General features: G+C 42.5%; 1 protein-coding gene across 3 annotated transcripts in view; it reads right to left on the bottom strand.

Annotated features, from left to right (window-relative positions):
- The window catches only part of adam9 (ADAM metallopeptidase domain 9), a 47,827-nt gene that overhangs the window by 10,486 nt on the left and 9,414 nt on the right, over positions 1–27,927 (bottom strand). For 2 of the 3 annotated variants that reach the window (XM_045213322.1, XM_045213323.1), the window contains exons 2-16: positions 18,364–18,440; positions 12,695–12,905; positions 12,533–12,598; positions 11,291–11,362; positions 10,656–10,825; positions 10,140–10,221; positions 6,602–6,735; positions 6,166–6,337; positions 4,457–4,549; positions 2,224–2,419; positions 1,907–2,012; positions 1,595–1,778; positions 1,217–1,297; positions 1,004–1,109; positions 371–512 (exon numbers count right to left, since the gene is read on the bottom strand). In XM_045213322.1, coding sequence (XP_045069257.1) covers positions 371–512; positions 1,004–1,109; positions 1,217–1,297; positions 1,595–1,778; positions 1,907–2,012; positions 2,224–2,419; positions 4,457–4,549; positions 6,166–6,337; positions 6,602–6,735; positions 10,140–10,221; positions 10,656–10,825; positions 11,291–11,362; positions 12,533–12,598; positions 12,695–12,905; positions 18,364–18,440 — 1,892 coding nt within the window. The remainder of the gene's footprint in view (positions 1–370; positions 513–1,003; positions 1,110–1,216; positions 1,298–1,594; positions 1,779–1,906; positions 2,013–2,223; positions 2,420–4,456; positions 4,550–6,165; positions 6,338–6,601; positions 6,736–10,139; positions 10,222–10,655; positions 10,826–11,290; positions 11,363–12,532; positions 12,599–12,694; positions 12,906–18,363; positions 18,441–27,927) is intronic. The other variant, XM_045213324.1, reaches the window with a different exon arrangement.

The raw sequence follows: 27,927 nt of genomic DNA, 5'->3' as shown, positions 1-27,927 counted from the left end.
AGCGGTAGATCTGTTCTATGTGTAATATTTGTATGCTTCCTCTCCATAAGTTTCGTTTTTGTTTCTTTGTACATCAGCTTCAAACCTGCTGAAAACATATTTTTTGTTATTGAACAGATATTTCACAGTGGTTTAGATTGTACAATGATTCTCTACACTTGCTTGTTGTGTCACATAAGCTGGAATCAGGCAGAACCTTCAGAATTTTAGAAACCAGTAATCGGCTGAGCTAAATTCTACATATTGTGTCTTTAAAGTAAGTCAAGGGCAATCATGAAACAAATATGGTCTATATGGCAAAGGAATTTGGTGTATAGAATAGAATAACATTTGGGACGCAGACTAAGAGAAGTTGATAAAGTGGACTCACTCGTAGCCCTGGGATCTTTTCCTCCTGCAGAAGCGCCTCTGCAGCTCATTCCTCCTGAAGAAGACGAAGAGGCCCAGCGCCATCAGAGGCAGTACCAGAAAGAAGAAGACCAGCAGCCCATCCCTGGTGGAGGTGTCCTTGTCTGTAGGGGGTAGGAACCAACAGTCAGGGGTAGGAACCAACAGTCAGGGGTAGGGACCAACAGTCAGGGGGAGGGACCAACAGTCAGGGGGAGGGACCAACAGTCAGGGGGAGGGACCAACAGTCAGGGGGTGGGACCAACAGTCAGGGGATGGGACCAACAGTCCCACTCAACCTGTCTAACACTGTACTTTAATGTATCCTGGGAAATAACACAGACAGACTGACACGAGGTGTTGCATCTCAACTGCCTTCAAGTAGCTTCTTATTGTCCCCTTAGAAAAAATATATAAAATCTATTTTTATTCTGGACAGGTAAGATTAAATTATTAAATTACTAGGCCATATTGCTTTCACCCATTCGGTATCCAAAACACACAGATGTATTCAGATCATAGCAGGTAGTTTAAGAGAAGAAGATTATTTTTTAGACTATGATTCAGATGCGCCCATGGAGTCTGCTCTGAGAGGGCGTTTGTGCTGGTCACTCACCGTTCCACGTAGGGCCGCTGTCCATGCTGCCTCCGTAACCTTTGGCTTCGCAGTTGGGCGGCGCCCAGCCGTTCTCACAGTGGCAGTTCCTGTTGCTGTTACACACCTAAAAGCGGAAAAGGTGACAGAGGCAAGCGCATTAGACAAAGCCCAGACAAACACCAGTAGGACACTGCCCCGGAGACGATTATTTAGAAGTAGTGAATGACCTACACCGTGACCGTGGCATTTCTTCTGGATGTCACAGTCGTAGTTGAGCACGTCGGCGCTCCGACAGTCGTAATTCAAACAGACCTGTGGAGCGAGAAAGTGAGAAGACGCACAGCGAAACGCTGCTACGAGAATGGAGAACAGTGTACCGAATTCTGTACGCAGACGCGAATAACTGCATCTGGACTTTGCTACTACTGTACCGCCTGGAAATGGTCTCTAACAAAGAGGACAGACTACAGAATTTAATGGAATTTATTTGGGTAAACAAATTATACAGTAAGACGTACAATGGATCCCTAGAGGATAGCTCCTAAAACCAACCCTTGTTTCCAAAGTGGTCCTTGGGGTCCTGCAACCGGTTCGACTGGCTCCTCTTACCTTGTTCTCCCCACACTTGGTCCCCTCGTTCACCATGCCAGGGTCTGGGACGTCCGACCCCAGCATGAAGTCCACGCCCCAGCACTTGGTTCCTGCGATGGGCGTCTGGATGATGGCGGGCTCGATGCCAAAGACGGTGACCGACTGGACATTCTCACACTGCAGCTTCCCACACATGGCATTCCTATACAGAGTGACAGACGGGTGCACACACGTACACATTTTCCTCATGCCGTCAACATACACTGTTGACAACTGTATTTGCTGTTGATTATACATAGATAAGAATGCAAGTCACGGAATTTGTCTGACCTGCTCTCACACTTCTTATAGCCAAGGGGTTGGTAGCCGCAGTTTCCAAACCGATCCCCCTTAGAGTTGACATCTTTGAAACACACCTCTGGGGCAGCCTTTGCCTCTGTACAACAAGTGGGAAATTGATGAATTTACAGTACAGTGTCCACTGGTTTATTTGCACTGATTTGTCTATAAATATTGTACTACCAGGAGAGAGTAGGAACTGCAGGGAGAACAATTGTACCACCAGAGGGCACTCATGAGCAATTGTTCTGGACTTGTGATTTAGAAGGCAGCAGAATTCCTCTTATGCAGAGCAAAGGGGAACTCACTTGGGCCAAAGATGGCCTGGCATTGTCCATTGTAGTGCTGGCACTTCCCATTGTAGCAGTAGGCTTTATCCACTTTGCAGGGGTGGCCGTTCTGCTTGAAGACGTCGCTTGGGCACAGTGCAGATGAGCCGTTGCAGTACTCCGAGAGGTCGCACTCATCATTGCTACCTCTACACACTGAGCCCCCTGGCAAATACTGAGAGAGAGAAGACATCACATGAACTGTGTGAATATCAGACCTGGGTTCAAACTGTTCAAAATAACTTCAATACTTTAGCTGGGCTTGACTGAGCGTGCCTGGCTCAATGGAAAAATTTGAATAGTTGCAAAACTGCAAACCCTGTCTACAGTGCCTTCAGAAATTATTCACACCTCTTGATTTTGTGTCACTGATCTACACATAATACCCCACAATGGCAAAGTGGAATTATGTTTTTAGAAATATTTACAAATTAATAAAAAATGAAGAAATGAAATGTCTAGAGTCAATAAGTATTCAACCCCTTTGTTATGGCAAGCCTAAATAAGTTCAGGAGTAAAAATGTTGCATGGACTCACTCTGTGTGCAATAATAGTGTTTAACATGATTTTTAAATGACTACCCCATCAGTCAAGCAGTGAATTTCAAGCACAGATTCAACCACAAAGACCAGGGAGGTTTTCCAATGGTTCGCAAAGAAGGGCACCTATTGGTAGGTTGCTTTTTTTAACCTGACATTGAATATCCCTTTGCGCATGGTGAAGTTATTAATTACACTTTGTATGGTGTATCAATACATCCAGTCACTCCAAGCCCTTCCTAACTCAGTTGCCGGAGAGGAAGGAAATGGCTCAGGGATTTCACCATGAGGCCAATGGTGATTTTAAAACAGTTAGAAATTATTGGCTGTGATAGGAGATAAGTGAGGATTGATCAACAACATTGTAGGTACTCCACAATACTAACATAAATGACAGAGTGAAAAGAAGGAAGCATGTACAGAATATAATTATACCAAAACATGGTGCTGTTTGCAATAAGGCACTAAAGTAATACTGCAAAGAATTTAGCAAAGAAATACACTTTTTGTCCTGAATACAAAGCGTTAGGTTTGGGGAAAATCCAACATCACTCAGTACCACTCTTCATATTTTCACGCATTGTGGTGGCTGCATCATGTTATGGGTATGTTTGTCAAGGACTAAAGATTTTTTTTTCTATAAAAATAAACAGAATAGAGCTAAGCACAGGCAAAATCCTAGAGGAAAACCTGGTTCAGTCTGCTTTCCAACAGACACTGGGAGACATTCACCGTTCAGCATGACAATGAACTAAAACACAAGGTCAAATATACACTAGAGTTGCTTACCAAGACAACACTGCATGTTCCTGAGTGGCCTAGTTAGTTTTTACTTAAATCGGCTTGAAAGTATATGGCAAGACATGAAAATGGCTGTCTAGCAATGATCAACACCAACTTGAAAGAGCTTGAATAATTTTTTTAAAGAACAATGGGCAACTATTATACAATCCAGGTGTGCAAAGCTCTTAGAGACTTACCCAGAAAGACTCTCAGCTGTAATTGCCAAAAGGGATTCTAACATGTATTGACTCAGGGGGTTGAATACTTACCTAATAAATATACAGGTGCATTCGGAAAGTATTCAGATCCCTTCCCCTTTTCCACATTTTGTTACATTATAGCCTTATTCTAAAATTGATATTTTTTTTGTGTGCAAATGTATTACAAATAAAAAACAGAAATACCTTATTTACATAAGTATTCAGACCCTTTGCTATGAGATTCGAAATTACAGTAAGGCTTTAACGTAACAAAATGTGGAAAAAGTCAAGGGGTCTGAATATTTTCAGAAAGCACTATATTTTTTATATTTTCCATAATAAAAATTAAAAAGTTAAACATTTTCTTCCACTTTGACAGAGTATTTTGTGTAGATCGTTGACAAAAAAAGGATAATTACATCAATTTTAATCCCACTGTAACACAACAAAATGTGGAAAAAGTCAAGAGGCATGAATACGTTTTGAAGGCACTATCTAGCAAACTAGGTAGGCTAAAGCAAACGCTAAAAGTATTTGAAAAAAGCTTAATAGTATTTAAGTATCTGGTGAATATTGCTGCTGTTCAAATTCCTTTCTTTCTAGTCTGTAGTTCATGTAAAAATTATATAATGGTTGAATTGGTTTTTAATATCAATAACAGACAGCAGTGCTACACTAAATGGAAGTTACCTGACAATTTTTACAGCACACTCCATAGGCACACTGTGCTCCACCCATGAGCTTGCAGGTCTTGGCTTCACAGCACGGGTCCTTCTCACATTCCTATAGGGGGAGAAACAAACATCATGAACAAATCAGGGAGGAGGCGGCCACCATCATAGACTATTACAGCATTCTTCAAAAATACTATTGTAGTCTGAAATGGCACCCTATTCCCTATATTAAGCTTAGAATTTAGCTAGCTAGCTTATCTAGGCTACTCCAGTCAATACAGGCACTGTTATATGGGATGATAAATAAGATTGTGGCTGCTACAAGTTAGCTAGTCTTGGCTGTAGCAGAGTAGCGTCTCACTCTCTGCCTCCGTCTGCTCGCTCCCATCTCACCAGGCACCTTTGCAGTAATAGTGCACCAGGCTCTTCCTCACGCAGCAATGCTCAGGTTAAAAACGTACATTGAAAAAAACATGTATTTTGAAGATCCGGATATCTGACAAAAATTCACAATACTACTCGAATAGTGAAATTATTTCAAATCCCCATCCCTACTCAGTTCTCGTGAAGTCCCAGGAAAAGCTATAGGCTACAAAAGCTATAGGACATTTATTTATATATTTTTTTTACTAGGCCTAATAGTTAATTGCTGAATGAAGGCCTAGGCCAAATGAACTGTCGGGGATCACTTTGGCCAGGGATAACATTGTTGCACTGATGCATTGCAAATGGTTGCACAGGACAGACAGAGAGATGAGCACAGCGAAAAAGATCCAAACGAATTGACAACCAGTAGAAAAATTGAAATCACTTGCAAACAACTTGAGGAACGAGGAAAGCAATGACATAAAAAAGGTGCAGGCTAAACAGCATTTGTTGTTGAATTGCTACATTTAAATATGTTTCTATATTATGTTTCATTACATGTACACATTGAAGTATTATTTGCAGTTGTCACTATGACAATGAACACACCCAGAAGCACTGAATGGTCTGTGTTACCACCTTATTAATAGAACTACAGCATGAAATAATTTTTATTTGAGGGTATTTTCATACATATCTGTTTCACCGTTTAGAAATGAAAGCACTTTATGTATCTAGTCCCCCCCATTTGAAGGTGTCATAAGTATTTAGACAAATTCACTTATGTGTATTAAAGTAGTCAAAAGTTTTGTATTTGGTCCCATATTCCTAGCACGCCTTTTGGTTGTGTTTTGGTTGTGTTTTCGATTATGTCGTGACCTATAGAAATGAATGGTAAATCATGTATTGTGTCATTTTGGAGTAACTTTTATTGTACATGAATAAAATATGTTTCTGAACACTTCTACATTAATGTGGATGCTACCATGATTATGGATAATCATGAATGAATATTGAATGAGAAAGTTAGAGATCATACCCCCAAGACATGCTAACCTCTAACCATTACCAATAACAGGGGAGGTTAGGATTTTTGGAGGGTATGATATTTATGCCTCTGTAACTTTCTCACTCATCATTATTCACAATTCATTCATGATTATCCGTAATCATGGTAGCACTTTAGAGCCCTGCCTATGGGACTATCACCACCATATCAGGGTTGGAGTATATTCCATTTCAATTCAGTCAATTCAGGAAGTAAATAGAAATTACAATTTTTTCAGTTTACTTCCTGAATTGACTTAATTGAAAGGGAAATGATACCAACCCTGCACCATATCACTTTTTGACGGTCACCTTGTCTGAGCCACAGTCACACTCCTCTCCCACGTCCACCAGTTTGTTGCCACAGTAGGGGGCACTGTAGGCCTCTTCCGGATGCGGAATGTTAAGCAGGCAGCTGCCCCCCGTGTTCAGGATCATCTTCTCAAAGTCGTCGGCGCTGCAGCTGCTGAAGTTCCGCGAGCCACTGAGAGGGGGTAAGAGACAGAAGAGGCGGGGTTAGTACCAGGATATGTGACGGTGTAGAGTGCAGTTGACCCTAGACACTGATCCTAGGTCAGTTTTGCATTTTCCCCACTAATGGTTAAAGTTAGGATTGGGGTAAGGGAAGCTGATCCCAGATCTGTACCTAGGGGAAACTTCACCCAGAGCAATATGTGACCCTCCTTATGTAAGGACAGGTCACCGTGGAAAAGCGGCAAAATTAGTCTGAGGGTCGAGGAAAACTCACGTGGCGCCCGAGTTCATAATACAACTGGTGACCCCACAATGGCAGTTACGCCCGTTGTCGTGGTTCATGCCCAGGTTGTGGCCCAGCTCGTGGGCCACGATAGACGCAAAAGACGGGATGTTGTTGTTGGTGAACTGAAGGCAGAGAAGGACATAGAACGTTCATTAGAAATCAAATGAGGGCTATAGGCTAAACAGCGTGGACACACAATTGATACGTCCCAAATGGCACCCTATCCCCCTATATAGTGCACTACATTTGACCAGGGCTCTGGTCAAAAGTAGTGCACTACATAGGGAAAAGGGTGCTATTTGCAACACACACCATTACCATCTTTACTCTACTGGCGTGTAAGAACAGTTCAACTTGACTTGGGTGTTAAGCGCATTTTACAACTAAGTCTATGGTCTCATGAGTCTTCTCAAATACCCCCTGTGGATAGGCAAAGTACCCCCTAGGTCCTGGTACCCCTGGTTGGGAACCACTGGGCTAGATTATTATTATTTTGCAATGAAACATGCATTCAAAACACATGGCTTTCTAGCGGTTATTGAAATGACATTCACTGCAGTTTACAGCCTAGACTAGAATTCTTTACTCACACATTTTTTTATAACAACTGCATTATTGGGACCTCCCGAGTGGCGCAGCGGTCTAAGGCACTGCATCGCAGTGCTAGAGGCGTTACTACAGACCTGGGTTCATTCCCGGGCTGAGCCACAAGGAGAGGGTTTGGCCGGGTGGGCTTTAATTGGTTCATCGCGCTCTAGCGACTCCTTGTGGCGGGCCGGGTGCCTGCAGGCTGACCCCGGTCACCAGTTGAATGGTATTTCCTCCGACACATTGGTGCGGCTGGCTTCCGGGTTAAGCTGGCGGGTGTTAAGGACGCATGAGTCCACCTTCGCCTCTCCCGAGCCTGTTGGGGAGTTGCAGTGATGAGACAAGATCGAAATAGGGGAGAAAAATGGGGGTAAAATACCCACAAACATAAAATAAAAAATGGCATTATTGCATTGTATTGTTATAGCCTAGTCATGATAATTTTCTTGTCCCTAAAAAGCTTAATCAATTGGAGAGGTTTTCGAGCTGGATGCCCACAGGGACTGGTAGCGCAGCCTGGGAAGTGCACAATGTACCCTATCCTAGGCTATCTGTCAAACAAATATTTCCCTTTGTAAATTCATTGGGTATAGGCTATTCACTGCAGTATTAGGCCTAATATTTAGCTAACGAATGATGGATTGCATACGCTTCTAACTAAGGCTACACATCTCTAGTCTGTCTTCAAGGTTGTCTTTGCGCCATTACGCACCTGGCCTCTCCGCTGCCTCTCAGATACAGCTATTGTTCTTTAGTCTTGGAGTCCCAGGAAAAGCTAGACTACAATAGCTTGTTGTACACGGATTTCAAACATTTTATGTACTACTACTAGCCTATTGAGGAGAGATTCCAGCTTGCTCTTGCTTGCTGAATGTAAAATACAGGAGCCAAAAGAACTGGCGGGGAGTTTGAAAGGAGAGCGAGCGCACGATGGTGTGATCGAAATACACCATATGTAGCCTGCTAATGTACTGTACCTTTTTGGACCTTGTAAACAGTTGAGCATAGACCCATAACCAATCCAAATGGTTGCATAATCAGGCCTAGGCTGTATGCAGTTATTTCAGCATGAAGCATTAAAAACAGGGTGTTTGCGCGGTTACTCAAATGTTCCTACATCACTGCAGTTTACAGCCCTAGACAATAATTGTGTACTCACTTGATAACAATAATACATTATTCACTGCACTGTGTTGTTGTAGCCTAGGTAGAATAATGATACTGTCTAAAAACGTAGGCCTAATCAATAGTGGAGTGGCGCTTTGCAAGCCTAGGGACTGCAGAGCGCAGCCTGGAGGAACACACAGATCTGCCATTTCCTAATCTGTAAAAAAAAATGTATTGCACTTTAACAGGTTCATATTTATAGCCCTAATATTTAGCTTCTTAATTTGGCTACACAACTATAGCCTCTCTCTTCCAGCTGTTCCGGTACGCAATAGGCTATAATAGGTTTGAATATTCGAACAGACGTTAGAATTTGTATTAATGTTTGTGGCCAAAAAATGTATAGGCATATTTTAACATTGAAAAGGCTTTTCTTGATAAAATTAAAATATCCATATGACGTTGTTTCTTACAAGGATATACCATGACATTTGTAATGATTAATTTAATAAAACAAACTTTCAATGTAGTTTTTAAGACAGGCGCCCCATAACTAAGCCTGGTAGCCGTCCGGTAGCCTTCAAGTGTGTAGCTTGTTGTTCAATGTGTAGTGAGAGTTCACAAATGCAATGCAAGACAGAATACAATTACGGAATTAAAAGTTAGCGAAATGAGAAAGAGTAGACTACAACAAGCAACCAACAGGTAGGCTGTTGTTTTTTATCTGAATGGGGCTAAGGAGAAAAAGCGCAAAATGTGGCCTCAATTCCCTAGGCTACTGTTATATGGGATGATAAATAAGATTGTGGCTGCTACAAGTTAGCTAGTCTTGGCTGTAGCAGAGTAGCGTCTCACTCTCTGCCTCCGTCTGCTCGCTCCCATCTCACCAGGCACCTTTGCAGTAATAGTGCACCAGGCTCTTCCTCACGCAGCAATGCTCAGGTTAAAAACGTACATTGAAAAAAACATGTATTTTGAAGATCCGGATATCTGACAAAAATTCACAATACTACTCGAATAGTGAAATTATTTCAAATCCCCATCCCTACTCAGTTCTCGTGAAGTCCCAGGAAAAGCTGTAGGCTACAAAAGCTATAGGACATTTATTTATATAGTTTTTTTACTAGGCCTAATAGCCTTTACATGGAGAGGAGCAGGCTTGCTCTTGTTAATTGCTGAATGAAGGCCTAGGCCAAATGAACCTTCGGGGATCACTCGCAAACCACTTGAGCAACGAGGAAAGCAATGACGTAAAAAATGTGCAGGCTAAACAGCATTTGTTGTTGAATTGCTACATTTAAATATGTTTCTATATTGTTTCATTACATGTACACATTGAAGTATTATTTGCAGTTGTCACTATGACACTGAACACACCCTGAAGCACTGAATGGTCTGTGTTACCACCTTATTAATAGAACTACAGCGTGCAGTAGGATTCGTTGATCAGTTGATTGACAGGTGTAAGCTACTGTAGAACCTTTTATAGTTAGGTATAATGTATCATTATAGTTACCGTCCTTGGTGTATAAAGGCGCCAGTTTCTATATAATAAAAGGATGTTTCGTATATTTCGAACAAGGAGCGACTACGCAGAGACATGCACGGAGTATGAGGCGAGGATATTAAAGGAATACTACACTCCAAAACGATCTGTAAGTATTTTCTTCATTAGTCCACTGTTAATATAATCCCCCAAAATGTTGCATGTCAGCAGTCAAGTTTTCAAGATAGAGCACTTTCAGTGCAGAGCAATAACTGGTATGATGTGTTTTGCGCGATATGATGCATTTTGGAGAGTAATCAGCAGAGTCCCAAGGGAGGAACTTACTGCGTTGATCCCACCCCCGTGACTCCGCGAGCAGACCGTGCTGACAAAGGCCATCCCAGCAGTGCCCCCAAAGTTCTTCTTCCTGGAGAGACAAAAAATACAGAGAGAGACTATGAAGAGAGAGAGACATAATAAACCCAGTGCTACATTACTATTTTGCCTCTCCTGGGCCCATGTTCATCAAGTGTCTCAGAGTAGGATTGCTGACCTGGGATCAATTCACCCCTGCCCATGTAATCTTACTCATTATGATCGTAAAGGCAAGACAGGTCCTAGATCAGCACTCTGACTCAGAGAAGCTGAATATGAACCCTGTATTCTATGGGGTTAAAGGATAACTTCACTCAAAAATGACGTTTTAGTATTTTGTTCATAAGTCCACTGTTAATACAACCCATTTTTTTGTTGTTGTTGACATCAGTAGTTACGTTTTCAAGTTAAAGCACTTTCAGTAGAGAGCAAAAACTACGATGATGTATAATGCCTCATATGATGCAAAACTGTACAGGGACTCACAGGATGAGCTGGGCGCTGTCGTGGCGTCGCCGCGGCACCAGCTCCTTCTCCCTCCACTGGACAAAGCGGCTGAGCACCTCCCCGGCGCTGCCCTCGATGCTGATGGGGTTCCCGTTGGCCCAGATGTCCAGGCCCACCAACACCACACGGATGTTCAGCTCCACGTACATCTGGATGTTACAGAGAAATGGGAAGAAGGTCACAAATTGAGACAGATCCATAGACACATCTAGGGCGTCATTTCCGTGCAAAAAATGTGATCAATTTTTTTTACTTTTCTTCAACAATATGCATTAAAAAGAGGCAATTTTTAACTATCCTAGCATTTATTAAACTTACTAGAGTCTTAAAAAATAAAAGTCGCCTCTTTATAATGTACATTGGTAAAGAAACGTTTCAATCACGCTGCCAGATTATAAAATGAGGTTTATGGTAAGTTTTGCACAATTCCTATGCAATACAAAAATGTTGCCCCTAAACTCTAAACACAATCTATGAAGAAATCATTGGTTTATATACTTGGAATTGGCTTGTTTGGTATTGCAAGCGTTGACTGCAACTCATGCCATACTGAGTCTGAGGGTATTTGACCCTGATTGAGCACTTGTAGTATGCATACTTTTTTGTATACTTACACTGTCAATGTAGTTAGCTAGATGAATCATCTCTTCTCGCACTGCAGTCTCATTCCTGTGCATGTAGGTGAACTGTAGAGGGAAAGGACAGAGGTGGGCGTTGGCTAGGGTTTCCTGAGGACCTCGTTCCAAAAGTTTAAAACGGACTGGGACAAAAAATTATTTAGCCCAATGGAGATTTCAACTAGCCTGGGCATCATGTTTGTGCCATCATGCCACTCCTTGTCATATCTTTGGCATGTGGCAAGGAGTGGAATGATAGCAAAAATAGGTCTGGTACCCAGGCTAGATTTCACACAGGCCATCAAGAAATCACAAGATCATGGTTTTTTTCTGGATCAAAAAAGGGACTAGGTGATGGGCGTTGTAATGGGTGCGGTCGGCCAGTCGCTGCAATTGAATTCGGTCCGGGCCCTTGGCAAGAAAAGTTTAGGCCTACACCTTGGCGGTGTTGAGAAATGCTCGCATTTTTAAGCCAATTTACTGACATTTCACAAATTTCTCCATGGGGCTGAGAGAAAATGTTGCAGTTTTAAAAGCTAATTGCCTGCAATTCTACATATTGTGCCTTGGAGCCGAGAGAAAGATTTTCGTGCAATTCTATGTATTTTGCCATGGCTAATGCAGTGTTCTTATGCGCAAACATTTTCAATTCTCCCTGTCTTGTTTTTATTTTGGTGATAGTTCTCAAATATTTGAAAAAATATATATAGGTACATTTATTTTCTACATAATTTGTCCGATTTTAGTCGTTTACACTGAAAGCGTTTTTCCATAAAAATAATAATAAAAAAAAGTAAAAAATAAATAAAAAAGTACACTGTATTAACGAAGACGGCCCGAAAAAACAAGTATGTGTAACTGCAGCCCAATATGGCGACCGGAGTATGGGCGAGTGGGAGTATGGAAAGCGAATCAGCTAATTGGACAGATTTGTCACTCAAGACCGTTTTGCGTGGTAAGAAACGGAAGAAAAAAAACTCTGCACAATCAAAACCGCTTTCGATACAACCACTCCTTTCCACACGCCCACTCACCCATACTCCTGTCACCATATTTAGCTGCAGCTACCCCCTTTTCCGATAAACACAAGAGGCTCATCCAAAGTATTTTCTATGCAGAAAAATCCCTGAGATATGTGCTTCATCTCTTCGCCAAAATGTACTGTTGAGGGGAAGAGATTTTAAATGATGTATAAAACACAGTCGCTGCACTAGGTTTGTCCGTCGGAAATTCACTCACCCTCTCATTATCCACCACCAGGAGCAGCTCTACATAGTGTGGCTGGTGCAGCACTGCCCGCTTTCTCTGAAGGGGGGAGAAAGCACATACAGTACCATAAGCAGATAAATCAGCACGAAGACACAGGCACACGTAGCACGCACACACCCTGTGGTAACTCACCCTGAGGAGGTGGCTGACGGGCTGTTTGTGTGTGTCAGAGTGATGCTCTGAGCGGTCCTGTTCAGATGGGGCTTGTTGTTCCGTGTGGGGCGTGCCACACACCAGCGGCTCCGACACCACGTCCTCCAGCCGGTACACTAGGTGCTGGAAGTCCGAGGAAGACACCAGCGGCTCAATCCCATAGCTGGAGTTGTCCATGTGGAGCACCCCTCTGGAGGTTCAAACACAAAAAGCTGATCACACCAGTGTCATAAGTGGTCAATATTATTCATTATAAACTGGGTGGGTCGAGCCCTGAATGCTGATTGGCTGAAAGACGTGGTATATCAGAAAGTATACCATGGGCATGACAAAACCTTTATTTTTACTCTTCTAATTACGTTGGTAACCAGATTATAATAGCAATAAGGCACCTTGGGGGTTTGTGGTATATGGCCAATATACCACAGCTAAGGACTGTTTCCAGGCACTCCGCGTTGCATCCTGCATAAGAACAGCCCTTAGCCGTGGTATATTGTCCATTTACCACACACCCTCTGGCCTTATTGCTTAATTACACCATGGCATTGTTGAATATTCGTTTCTGATTGGCTTGAATGGCATTCTAGAGCGTCCATTATTTCCCTATAATGCATGGTATATCAGTATGGTAGAATTCAATGGCTATAGTTCATTTAAGCAATAAGGGCCGAGGTGGTGTGGTATATGGCCAAATTACCACAGCTAAGGGCTGTTCTTAGGCACAATGCAAAGTCAGACTCTTCCCACACACCAACACATTTTTCTCAGCTTCAAAGTAATGATGGACTGTCGTTTCTCATTGCTTATTTGAGCTGTTCTTGCCATTATATGGACTTGGTTTTTACCAAATATGGCTATCTTCTGTATACCACCCCTACCTTGTCACAACACAACTGATTGGCGCAAACACACTAAGGAAAGAAAGTCCACAAATTAACTTTTAACAAGGCACAGCTGTTAATTGAAATGCATTCCAGGTGACTACCTCATGAAGCTGGTTGAGAGAATGCCAAGAGTGTGCAAAGCTGTCAACAAGGCAAAGGGTGGCTACTTAGAAGAATCTCAAATATAAAATATTTGTTTATTTGTTTAACACCTTTTTGGTTACTATATGATTCCATATGTGTTATTTCATAGTTTTGATGTCTTCAATCTTATTCTACTATGTAGAAAATAGTAAAAATAAAGAAAAACCCTTGAATGAGTAGGTGTGTCCAAACTTTTGACTGGTACTGTACATACAGTGCAGTTGGAAAGTGTTCAGAACCCTTCACTTTTTCCAAAATGTTTTATGTTACAGCCTTATTCTAAAATTGTTTTAGTTTTTTTTCAATCAATCTACACACAACACCCCATAATGACAAAGCAAAAACATTTTTATTTTGTTTGCACATTTATAAAAAACAGAAATATCACATTTACATTACGTATTCAGACCCTTTATTCAGTACTTTGTTGAAGCACCTTTGGCAGCGATTACAGCCTCGTATCTTCTTGGGTATAACGCTGCAAGATTGGGAGAAACTCCCCAAATACAGTTGTGCCATTCTTCTCTGCAGATCCTCTCAAGCTCTGTCAGGTTGGATGGGGAGAATCGCTGCACAGCTATTTTCAAGTCTCTCCAGAGAGGTTAGATCGGGTTCAAGTCCGGGCTCTGGCTGGGCCATTCAAGGACATTCAGAGACTTGTCCCGAAGCCACAAATGCATTGTCTTCGCTGTGTGCTTACGGTCGTTGTCCTGTTGGAAGGTGAACCTTCGCCCCAGTCTGAGGTCCTGAGCGCTCCGGAGTAGGATCTCATCAAGGACATCTCTGTACTTTGCTCCGTTCATCTTTCCCTCGATCCTGACTAGTCTCCCAGTCCCTACCCCTGAAAAACATCCCCACAGCATGATGCTGCTACCACCATGCTTCCCCGTAGGGATGGTGCCAGGTTTCCTCCAGACGTGACGCTTGGCACTCAGGCCAAAGAGTTCAATCTTGGTTTCATCAGACCAGAGAATCTAGTTTCTCATGGTCTGAGAGTACTTTTTGTGCCTTTTGGCAAACTCCAAGCAGGCAGCCATCTCCACAGAGGACTCTAGAGTTCTGTCAGTTACCATCGGGTTCTTGGTCACCTCCCTGACCAAGGCCCATCTCCCCCGATTGCTCAGTTTGGCCGGGCGGCCAGCTCTAGGAAGGTTCCAAACTTCTTCCATTTAAGAATGATGGAGGCCACTGTGTTCTTGGGGATCTTCAATGCTACAGAAATGTTTTGGTACCCTTCCCCAGATCTGTGCCTCGACACAATCCTGTCTCGGAGCTCTACGGACAATTCCTGGTGTGTGCGCCTTTCCAAATCATGTCCAATCAATTGAATTTACCACAGGTGAACTCCAATCAAGTTGTAGAAACATCTCAAGGATGATCAATGGAAACAGGATTCACCTGAACTCTATTGCGAGTCTCATAGCAAAGGGTCTGAATACTTAAGTAAATAAGGTATTTATGTTTTCGTTTTTTTATAATTCTGAAAATTCTAACAACTTATTTTCGCTTTGTCATAATGGGGTATTGTGTGTAGATTGAGTAAAATGTTTTATTTACTAATTCCACATTTTGTTACATTACAGCCTTATTCTAAAATATATTAAATAAAACATTTTACTCCTCAATCTACACACAATACCCCATAATGACAAAGTGAAAACAGGTTTTTAGAAAGTTGTTTTTGCACCTTTATTAAAAATAAAAAACATAAATGCCTTATTTACATAAGTATTCAGACCCTTTGCTATGAGACTTGAAATTGAGCTCAGGTGCATCCTGTTTCCATTGATCATCCTTGAGATGATTTTACAACTTGATTGGAGTCCACCTGTGGTAAATTAAATTGATTGGACATGATTTGGAAAGGTACACGCCTGTCTACATAAGGTCCCTCAATTGACAGTGCATAGCAGAACAAAAACCAAGTCATGAGGTCGAAGGAATTGTCCGTAGAGCTCCGAGACAGGATTGTGTTGAGGCACAGATCTGGGGAAGGGTACCAAAAAATTTCTGCAGCATTGAAGGTCCCCAAGAACACAGTGGTGTCCATCATTCTTAAATAGAAGAAGTTTGGAACCACCAAAACACTTCCTAGAGCTGGCCACCCGGCCAAACTGAGCAATTAGGGGAGAAAGGCCTTGGTCAGGGAGGTGACCAAGAACCCCGATGGTTCCTCTGACAGAGCTCCAGAGTTCCTCTGTGGAGATGGGAGAACCTTCCAGAAGGACAACCATCTCTGCAGTACTCCACCAATCAGGCCTTTATTGTAGAGTGGCCAGATGGAAGCCACTCCTCAGTAAAAGGCACATGACAGCCCGCTTGGAGTTTGCCAAAAGGCACCTAAAAACTCTCAGACCATGAGAAACAAGATTCTCTGGTCTGATGAAACCAAAATTGAACTATTTGGCCTGAATGCCAAACGTACCATCTGGAGGAAACCTGTTACCATCCCTACAGTGAAGAATGGTGGTGGCAGTATCATGCTGTGGGGATGTTTTTCAGCAGCAGGGACTGGGAGACCATTCAGGGTTGAGGCAAAGATGAACGGCGTAAAGTACAGAGAGATCCTTGATGAAAACCTGCTCCAGAGCACTCAGGACCTCAGACTGGGGCGAAGGTTCACCTTCCAACAGGACAACGACCCTAAGCACACAGCCAAGACAACGCAGGAGTGGCTTCGGGACAAGTCTCTGAATGTCCTTGAGTGGCCCAGCCAGAGCCCGGACTTGAACCCGATCGAACATCTCTGGAGAGACCTAAAAAAAACAGTGCAGTGACACGCCCCATCCAACTTGACAGAGCTTGAGAGGATCTGCAGAGAAGAATGGGAGAAACTCCCCAAATACAGGTGTGCCAAGCTTGTAGCGTCATACCCAAGAAGACTCGATGCTGTAATCGCTGCCAAAGGTGCTTCAACAAAGTACTGAGTAAAGGGTCTGAATACTTATGTAAATGTGATATTTCAGTTAATTTGTAATACATTTGCAAAACATTATAAAAACCTGTTTTTGCTTCATCATTATGGGGTTTGAACCCCGCTCTCCGGTGGGGAGGCATATTTGAGAGCACCTGGTGTTGCGACTAAACCACAGGCTTTGAACACCCTCCTGGTAATCTTGACAGCTTAAATCCCCCCCAACCTCTCAAGTCCAGAGTGTTGTCACTTTTTATAACAAAACCCTTACAATAAAAAAAATTTTCTTGCAAATTTGCTGCAAACTACACTGCAACATGCAACAATTTCAGCTCATATTAGGAAATCAGTCAATTGAAATAAATTCATTAGGCCCTAATCTATAGATTTCACATGACCGGTTAATACCGATTATGCATCTGTTGGTCACAGATACCTTAAAAAAAAAGGTAAGGGCGTGGATCAGAAAACCAGTCAGTATCTGGTGTGACCACCATTTGCCTCATGCAGTGCGACATCTCCTTCGCATATAGTTGATCAGGCTGTTCATTATGGCCTGTGGAATGTTGTCCCACTCCTCTTCAATGGCTGTGCAAAGTTGCTGGATATTGGCGGGAACTGGAACACGCTGTCGTACACGTCGATCCAGAGCATTCCAAACATGCTCAATGGGTGACATGTCTGGTGAGTATGCAGGACATGGAAGATCTGGGACATTTTCAGCTTCCAGGAATTGTGTACAGATCCTTGTGACATGGGGCCGTGCATTATCATGCTGAAACATGAGGTGAAAGCGGCGGATGAATGGCACGACAATCAGCCTCAGGATCTCGTCACGTTATCTCTGTACATTAAAATTGCCATCGATAAAATGCAATTGTGTTGGTTATCCGTAGCTTATGCCTGCCCTATACCATAACCCCACCGCCACCATGGGGCACTCTGTTCACAACATTGACATTAGCAAACCGCTCGCCCACATGACGCCAGAAGCTGTCTGCCATCTGACCTGTACAGTTGAAACCCTGATTCTTCCGTGAAGAGCACACTTTATGCAGGTTGAACATGGTGAGATTGTAGACTCCTAAATTGATAGTGCAGTTTGTTTAGGCGATTTTACCGCTAACTACCTACTTTATATGTTTATATTGTCTTTGGTATTATTGTGTGTAGCTACGCTTGCTAGCTAGCTACCTATACCTAGCTAGCTAACTAGCCAGCCAGCCAGCCCATAGAGAGAGCATTGCATTGCAGATTTTGTAGTCGACTTGAGCTGCATCAGATTTCCACAATGATTTTCCATGTTGCTACCAACCTTATTATAACGCCAAAATGAAACATTTGTTCCCAAGAAACATTGTTCTCACAGTGTTATTTAACACTTTAAATTAAAGGAATGAGTGGTTTTGGGTGGATATTTCCTTTCAAGTTATGTGATGGTTTATGTAGATAGGACATTTCAATATTGTTAATAACAAACAAAAAACCTGATCTAATTGGCATTTTCATAATGAGTTTGAAGCAAATTTGCAGCAAACAGAATGTTCGGCACAAGTTTCCCAGAATTGTTTGCCAAAAGTTCGCCACAAATTTGCCGCAACTGTTCGCCACAAAAATAATTTGCATGTAAAAATATGAGCTTGCCCCAAATTTACAGCAAATTGGCCAAAGATTTGCCAGAAGCCTGTTTTTTCGGTAAGGGTTACCTTAGCCCAGAGCAGATACTCATGGCCACAGACGATTCCTCCACATCCTCCACATAGCCCCGGTAGTGACAGTGATCCTGCGGAAGGAATAAAAGAGAATGGCGACTCAGTAACGTCTTAAAGAGTCAAACAACCACATGTATCAAGACAGGCTATGGGGGTGATGCTAGAAGACAAGGATGACACCCGGGACCCTACATAAGGCCATATCAACCTGGCAAGGCCATTTTCAGTGTTACATTTGACTCAAATTGCGTTGCAAGTCAAATCATCGTGTTAGCCACAGTCACTGTAAGAGCCTAATCGCTTGTGACAAAATGTGAAATCTTCGGGTGAGTTGATGAATCATGATTTGGTGCAGTGCAAGGCAAACGCGTCACTCAATGTTGACGATTCAAGATGGGGCTTGAAGTGGAGGTAGAGATTTGGTCCTGGGTTCATGTCGAGCTTGGCAAATAAATTATTAGGCCTATTTCTAACCCATGTAGAGCAATGTCCTATTAAAGTTACAAATTATTTTAAATGTGAAATGGTTTCACGTGAACTGCCAGTGTTGTAGGGGTTAATTGAGGTCCTATTTAAATAACACGTTTGGAGTTTGTCTGTAATCTCCCCCTGGCTATCTACAGGGAAATGCTGTGTCCTATCCCTTTAAGCATTCTTGGCAGCGCCCAGCTCGCTAACAATAGCATGAGCTAATTGTCTTAGCCTTGATGCCTAACATGTAGATAATTAGAACTATGGGAGCTCACTAAAACGGAGTAAAGTAACAGAGGTTCAGAGAGTTTCCTCTCAGAGTATCAACAGATTATAAGGTAATCGGATGGTATGGTAAACCCATCTAGAATCAGGTCCATCCCCTGTCCATATAATCTTATTCATTATGATCTTAAAGGCAAAACGGATCCTAGATCCTACTGAGAAACTTTAAGAATATACACTACATGACCAAAAGCATGAAGACACCTGCTCGTCGAACATCTCATTCCAAAATCATGTTGGTCCCCCCTTTGCTGCTATAACAGCCTCCACACTTCTGGGAAGGCTTTCCAATAGATGTTGGAACATTGCTGCGGGAACTTGCTTCCATTCAGCCACAAGAGCATTAGTGAGGTCAGGCACTGATGTTGGCCGATTAGGCCTGGCTCGCAGTCGTCATTCCAATTCATCCCAAAGGTGTTCGATGGGGTTGAGCTCAGGGCTCTGTGCAAGCCAGTCAAGTTCTTCCACACCGATCTCGACAAACCATTTCTGTATGGACCTCGCTTTGTGCACGGAGGCATTGTCATGCTTAAACCGGAAAGGGCCTGTTGCCACAAACTGTTGCCATAAAGTTGGAAGCACAGAATCGTCTAGAATGTCATTGTATGCTGTAGCGTTATGATTTCCCTTCACTGGAACTAAGGGGCCTTGCCTGAACCATGAAAAACAGCCCCAGACCATTATTCCTCCTCCACCAAACTTTACAGTTGGCACTACGCATTTGGGCAGGTAGCATTCGCCTGGCATCCGCCAAGCCCAGATTTGTCCATCGGACTGCCAGATGGTGAAGCGTAATTCATCACTCCAGAGAACGTGTTTCCATTGCTCCAGAGTCCAATGGCGGCGAGCTTTACACCAATCCAGCCGACACTTGGCTGCTCGGCTATGGAAACCCATTTCACGAAGCTCCCAACGAACAGTTATTGTGTGGTCGTTGCTTCCAGAGGCAGTTTGGAACTCGGTAGTAAGTGTTGCAACAGAGGACAGACGATTTTTACACGCTATGCGCTTCAGCACTCTGAAAACATTCTGTGAGCTTGTGTGACCTACCACTTTGCGGCTGAGCCGTTGTTGCTTCTTGACGTTTCCACTTCACAATAACAGCACTTACAGTTGACCGGGGCAGCTCTAGCAGGGCAGAAATTTGACTAACTGATTTGTTGGAAAGGTGGCATCCTATGACAATGCCATGTTGAAAGTCACTGAGCTCTTCAGTAAGGCCAATCTACTGCCAATGTTCATCTATGGAGATTGCATGGCTGTGTGCTCGATTTTATACACCTGTCAGCAACGGGTGTGGCTGAAATAGCCAAATCCACTAATTTGAAGGGGTGTCCACATACTTTTGTATATATAGTGTAGGCCCTGGTCACTAAGTAAACAACACCAACTGCTCGATGACTAACTGAACCAGCCTATAAATATCGTAATCTGAAGCGCTGATTAGAGCCGACTGACCGGCTGAAATCCTCCTTACACTTTGCCTGCCAATCTTGAGAGGGCAGACCTGACCTGACCAGAGAGAGGGGGCAAGAAGGGCTGAACTCTTATCCAGCTGCTTTAAAGGGCCATTACAAAAGCGGACTGTGCAGGTCAGGGGCAACGCTACCGCCTTAAAGGGATAGTTAGGCGATTTTATATATTCACATTTTTATTTCCCATTGAGGTTAAGGGACCTCTTTTACAAGGGAGACCTGAAAGATAGTTATTTCATATCTAACATATCTAATTATGTAAAATCACTAGGACTATCCCTTTAAATGAGCCAAACCCAGGAAGCATGACTGGGGCCCCATCATGGTTCACTCTCAGCCAGGTCACAGTGACAGCTGACATATGTAATGCCTAATCCTACTTGAGCATCGCTTTCAATGTAAACATACACACACCCCAAAGCCCAATTGGGCACCGCGGAGACCTGGGGCTTTGGAAAAGAGCGATTAAAGATGGAATATTCTGTAGGGAGAAACAGCGCCACTGTCCGCACCACAGCCCATGTTATTGTTGACGATGCAGAGGTGGCAAGCGCTGGGGTAGCGTCGCACATCAAGGTAAAATAGATTGCAGTACATATGCAGCTGTTCTATCGCACGTGCAACGATAAGAGGGAATAAAACATGTTCGTTGTTTGCGGTAACTTCTTTGATGCTTTAATATCGCAAACGGACATGGCAGTTTCACCACTAAGGATTTCAGCTTTAAGACGAATTGTAGAGACAGAGGTAGGGCATGCGGGAGCAGCCATCTCCACTGAAGTTGCATCCCTTAATCAGTTAATTGAACACAATATTTACTTAATCGTATTAATTAACCTCTCTCTCGTTGTGTCCCAGGCAAGGGTGGGAGATAGAATGACTTGGCTTTATTTTATGCTCCTCTGTTCCCTAGGAGGAGGGGGTTTGAGTGGGTGTGTGCGCCAAGGTTATTAGGTGTGCTTGCTGAAGGCAAAGCACAACTTTACATTTCTTACTTAGTCAAATCAAAAAATATATAATTGTACTTATTTTTTCACTTAACTGCATTCGCTAGCTAAGTGACTGTTGAAAAATACAGCGAAATATAGCTAGCTCTCTCACTTCTTCATTTTTGAAGAAATTAATTTCTCTCTCTTTGAGTCAACTACTCACCACATTTTATGCACTGCAGTGCTAGCTAGCCATCGCTTATGCTTTCAGTACTAGAGTCATTCTCTAATCCTTTGATTGGGTGGACAACATGTAAGTTCATACAGCAAGAGCTCTGATAGGTTGGAGGACGTCCTCCAACCTAAGTTGTCATCATTACTGTGCAAGTCTATGAAAGGGGGTTAAAACCATGAGCCTCCTAGGTTTTGTATTGAAGTCAATGTACCCAGAGAAGGACGGAAACTAGCTGTCCTCTAGCTACACCATGGTGCTACCCCAGAGAGTGCTGTTGAGGCTACTGTAGACCTTCATTGCAAAACAGCGTGTTTTAATCAATTTTTTGTTGACGTGAATATATTTAGTATAGTTTAATCTAAAAATTATCACTTTCAATGTTTCACTATTTTGATTTTTATGAAATTCACTGAGGATGGTCCTCCCTTTCCTCCTCTGAGGAGCCTCCACTGCTCCAAATTCATATGATCCTATGTATTGTTAGAATTAACTGAATTCCAACTGGTTGGGATGGACATGTGGGACAAATCGAATAAAACCAACTGTAATCCACAGGCAACCAAGGCTGTCCAACATATACTGCTAAATAGTTATTCAAATGGCTACCCGGACTATTTGCATTGAACCCCCTTTTTTACGCTGCTGCTACTCTCTGTTTATTATCTATGCATAGTCACATTACCCCTACCTACATGTACATATTACCTCAACTAACCTGTACCCCGCACATAGACTTGGTACAGATACCCCCTATATATAGCCTGGTTATTGTTATTTTATTGTGTTAATTCAAAAATATATTGCAAATATTTTCTTACTTTAAAAAAACCTCTGCATTGTTGGTTAAGGGCTTGTAAGTAAGCATTTCACGGTAAGGTCTACACCTATTTTATTCGGCGCATGTGACAAATACATTTTTATTTGATATACTCTACCACCTCATTTATGCCTGGTGAGCTCATAACCCTAAAGCAAAATAGTACACTTTCTATTCAAACAGGCACAAAACATTATCCCGAATCGATTTCGTACTATTATCTTCTCCTCTATTTTCTTTAATTAAAAAAATGGAAATTTGACATGAGCCTATCTGGTGATCATGCTTACTACTACCAGATACATTTCTGAATCTCCTAAAAAGAGCCACAAGATGGCAAAATTGGAAAAGTTGTTTTCAGACCAGATAGCGACTACTCTCTCCAAAGTCAAGACAGAACTAAATCTATTGATAAGACAGAGAGCAGAATTAGACTCAACCATTACTTCCATGGTAATCAACCCTGTCATCTACTGGCTAACAAGCTTCACAGGAATGATCAATTAGCAGATATTGCAACTATTCTTAATGAGGTGAATTACTATCAGAACCCAAATTAATCAACCAAAGATCCTCCCGTTTCTATAAAGAATTGTACACCTCTGATTGTAACACACCAAGTCAGATTGAGTCCTTTTTAAAATATATAAGAACTCCACTCTCAACTGAGGTTGCTGGGAGCCCAGAATTCTCTCCATGGACTCAAAAGGGCATTGGATAACATGAACAAAAACAACCTGGTTGGGACGGTATTCCTCCTGAGGTCTATTTAACATTTTGGAACCAATTAGGTCCACTGTTACATGAAATGATGAACACAGCCTTTCACATAGGTTCATTTGTAAGGGATGTAAACATAGCACTAATTTCACTTTAATAAAAAAAAATACCTAAGGATGCCACCCATTGCTCTCACTATCACCCCAATATTTGAAAAACACAAATATTAAACTATTTTCTAAAATTATTTTGTCTCATGTCGAAACTTACTTACCCAAATTGGTACATCTGGACCAAAGCGGGTTTGTTAAAAAACGATTATTCTCAGATAACCTCCATCGTCTATTACATATCTTTCATGCTTCATCAGAAACCAAAACTCCTTGGTCAGTTCTCGGTCAACACAGAAAAAGCTTGGTCGGTTTTGGAACATATGGGACTTGGCTCTAACTTCATTAATACGATTAAAATACTACAGTGCCTTCAGAAAGTATTCACACCCCTTGACCTTTTCCACATTTTGTTGTGTTACAGCCTCAATTTAAAATGGGTTAAACTCAGATTTGTTGTCACTGGCCTACACACAATACCCACAATTAAAAGTGGAATTACAGTATACCAATCCCTCAGCCACAGCAATAACAGGCTATACCTGCTCTGTTCTGTTCTGAATAACTAAAAGTAGCAGGCAAGGTGACCCCATCGCAACTCAATTTTTTATTGTCTATGGAGTCCCTGGCCTAGGCAATTTGACAATCGAAAGAAAGTACACCAATATCTCGCAATTCTACGGATCACGTCATCTCATTATACGGCAACGACATCTTACTTTATCTAAACAATATATCTCAAACCTCCCAAACGCTTTGAAGATCAGACAAATAGAGCTCCATCTCAAGTTATAAAATCAATCTAACCAAATCTGTTTTCAATTTTGAGTTTGCATCCCAATATTACACTTTATATTCAGTACCAGTCAAAAGTTTGGACACACCTACTTATTGAAGGGCTTTTCTTATTTTTACTATTTTCTACATTGTAGAATAATAGTGAAGACATCAAAACTATGAAATAACACATGGAATCAAGTAGTAACCGAAAAAGTCTTAAACAAATCTAAACATATTTTACATTTTAGATTATTCAAAGTAGCCACCCTTTGCCTTGATGACAGCTTTGCACACTCTTGGCCTCTCAACCAGCTTCATGAGGAATGCTTTTCCAACAGTCTTGAAGGAGTTCCCACATATGCTGATCACTTGTTGGCTGCTTTTCCTTCACTCTGCGGTCCAACTCATCCCAAACCATCTCAATTGGGTTGAGGTCGGGTGATTGTGGAGGCCAGGTCATCTGATGCAGCACTCAATCACTCTCCTTCTTGGTCAAATAGCCCTTACACAGCCTGGAGGTGTGTTTTGGGTCATTTTTCTGTTGAAAAACAAATGATAGTCCCGAACAGCGCAAACCAGACAGGTTGGCGTATCGCTGCAGATTGCTGTGGTAGCCATGCTGGTTAAGTGTGCCTTGAATTCTAAATAAATCAGTGTCGCCAGCAAAGCACCCCCACACCATCACACCTCCTCCTCCATGCTTCACGGTGGGAACCACACATGCGGAGATCATCCGTTCACCTACTCTGCATCTCACAAAGACACGCCGGTCAAATTTGGACTCATCAGACCAAATGACATATTTCCACCGGTCTAATGTACATTGCTCATGTTTCTTGGCCCAAGCAAGTCTCTTCTTCTTATTGGTGTCCTTTAGTAGTGGTTTCTTCACAGCAATTCGACCATGAAGGACTGATTCACGCAGTCTCCTCTTAACAGTTGATGTTGAGATGTGTTTGTTACTTGAACTCTGTGGTGCAATCTGAGGTGCAGTTAATTTGCCGATTTCTGAGGCTGGTAACGCTAATGAACGTATCCTCTGCAGCAGAGGTAACTTTGGGTCTTCCTTTCCTGTGGCGGTCCTCATGACAGCCAGTTTCATCATAGCGCTTGATGGTTTTTGCGACTGCACTTGAAGAAACTTTCAAAGTTCTTGAAATGTTCCAGATTGACTGACCTTCATGTCTTAATAGTGATGACAGACTGTCATTTCTTATTTGCTTATTTGAGCTGTTCTTGCCATAATATGGACTTGGTCTTTTACCAAATAGGGCTATCTTCTGTATACCCACTCTACCTTGTCACAACAAAACTGATTGGCTCAAATGCATTAAGAAGGAAAGATATTTCACAAATTAACTTTTAACAATGCACACCTGTTAATTGAAATGCATTCCAGGTGACTACCTCATGAAATTGGTTGAGAGAATGCCAAGAGTGTGCAAAGCTGTCATCAAGGCAAAGGGTGGCTACTTAGAAGGATCTCAAATATAAAATATATTTTGATTTGTTTAACACTTTTTTGGTTACTACATGATTCCATATGTGTTATTTCATAGTTTAGATGTCTTCACTATTTATTCTACAATGTAGAAAATAATAAAAATAAAGAAAAACCCTGGAATGAGTAAGTGTGTCCAAACCTTTGACTGGTACCGTAGATCTGCAGGACCTACTCTGGTCGAAAAAAAGCTAAGTAACATTTATGCCTTCTTATTGCAGTAGCTGTACTCTTAATATACAGGAGAACTATCACCTTATGGTGAGGATAGCCAAGTTTGCAAGCTCGGCATCAGACGCAAATCGTTAGGCAAGGGCAATTTAAGTGTAGGAAAGGATGATACAGTGTTTGTGCCACCAGTAAATACAGGTAGTAGTGTTAATCCCCCTGCATAGTCCACGTAGCCGGACAATTTTTTCATGGCTTCTGGAAAGAAATGCTGTCGGGAATTGTTTACCAGGGGTAAAGGCTAATCTGAAGATGGTGCTAGCTGAGGCTAAAACTGGCAAGTGTAGATGGTATAGGGTTATTGTTATCCACGTTGGCACCAACGATGTTAGGTTGAAACAGTCAGAGGTCACCAAGCACAACTTAACTTCAGTGTGTAACTTAGCTAGAAAGATATGTTGGCATTGAGTAATTGTCTCTGGCCCCCTCCCATTTAGGGAGCGTGATGAGCTCTACAGCAGACTCGCACAACTCAATTGCTGGTTGAAAACTGTTTTCTGCCCCTCCCAAAATATGTAATTTGTAGATGTAATTTCTGGGACTCCCCCCGAAACAGGACCAAGCCTGGTCTGCTGAGGAGTGAAGGACTCCATCCATGCTGGAGGGGTGCTCTCATCTTATCTATCAACGTAGACAGGGCTCTAACTCCACAATGAGATAGGGCGCAGGCCAAGCAGAAGGCTGTTAGCCAGCCTGTCAGCGTGGAGTCTGCCACTAGCACAGTCCGTGTAGTCAGCTCAGCTTTCCCTATTGAGACCGTGTCTGTGCCTCAATGTAGGTTGGGCAAAACTAAGCATGGCGGTGTTCGCCTTAGCAATCTCACTGAAATAAAGACTTCCTCCATTCCTGTCATTATTGAAAGAGATTGTAATAATCTCACATCTCAAAATAGGACTACTTAATGTTAGATCCCTAACTTCCAAGGCAGTCATAGTCAATGAACTAATCACTGATCATAACCTTGATATTATTTGGCATATTATTGATGTGATTGGCCTTACTGAAACATGGCACAAGTCTGATGAATTTAAATGAGGCCTCGCCTCCTGGTTACACTAGTGACCATATCCCCTGTGCATCCCACAAAGGCGAAGGTGATGATAACATTTACGACAGCAACTTTTAAAATTATGGGGAAAATGATAGGGTTTTCATCCTTTGCGCTTCTAGTCATGAAATCTATGCAGCCTACTTAATCACTTTTTATAGCAAATGTTTATAGGCCTCCTGGGCCGTATACAGCATTCCTCACAGAGTTCCCTGAATTCCTATTGGACCTCGTAGTCATGGCAGATAACATTTCACATTTTTCGGTGACTTCAATATTTACATGGGAAAGTCCACAGACCCACTCCAAAAGGCTTTCGGAGCAATCAACGACTCAGTGGGTTTTGTCCAACATGTCTCCGGACCTACACATTGCCACAGTCATACCTTGGATCTAGTGGTGTCCCGTGTAATAAATACTGTAGACATTCCTTATAATAGTACAAAAATCAGTTAACCACCTAACCGAGGATCTAATCTTAACCTTGATTGATACCCTTGATCAATTCCCCCTTCTGATAACCAGGTGGCGAATCGCATCTCTGCATGTCTGGCAGACATATCAGTGTGGATGACGGATCACCACCTCAAGCTGAACCTCGGCAAGACGGAGCTGCTCTTCCTCCCGGGGAAGGACTGCCCGTTCCATGATCTCGCCATCACGGTTGACAACTCTGTTGTGTCCTCCTCCCAGAGTGCAAAGAGCCTTGGCGTGACCCTGGACAACACCCTGTCGTTCTCCGCTAACATCAAGGCGGTGACCCGATCCTGTAGGTTCATGCTCTACAACATTCGGAGAGTACGACCCTGCCTTACACAGGAAGCGGCACAGGTCCTAATCCAGGCACTTGTCATCTCCCGTCTGGATTACTGCAACTCGCTGTTGGCTGGGCTCCCTGTCTGTGCCATTAAACCCCTACAACTCATCCAGAATGCGCAGCCCGTCTGGTGTTCAACCTT

Source organism: Coregonus clupeaformis, unplaced genomic scaffold (genome assembly GCF_020615455.1).
Source record: "Coregonus clupeaformis isolate EN_2021a unplaced genomic scaffold, ASM2061545v1 scaf0098, whole genome shotgun sequence".
In the NCBI taxonomy this organism is placed as follows: Eukaryota; Metazoa; Chordata; class Actinopteri; order Salmoniformes; family Salmonidae; genus Coregonus; species Coregonus clupeaformis.
Note: the sequence above shows the minus strand (reverse complement) of the source record. Positions and strands in the feature narration are given on the sequence as shown.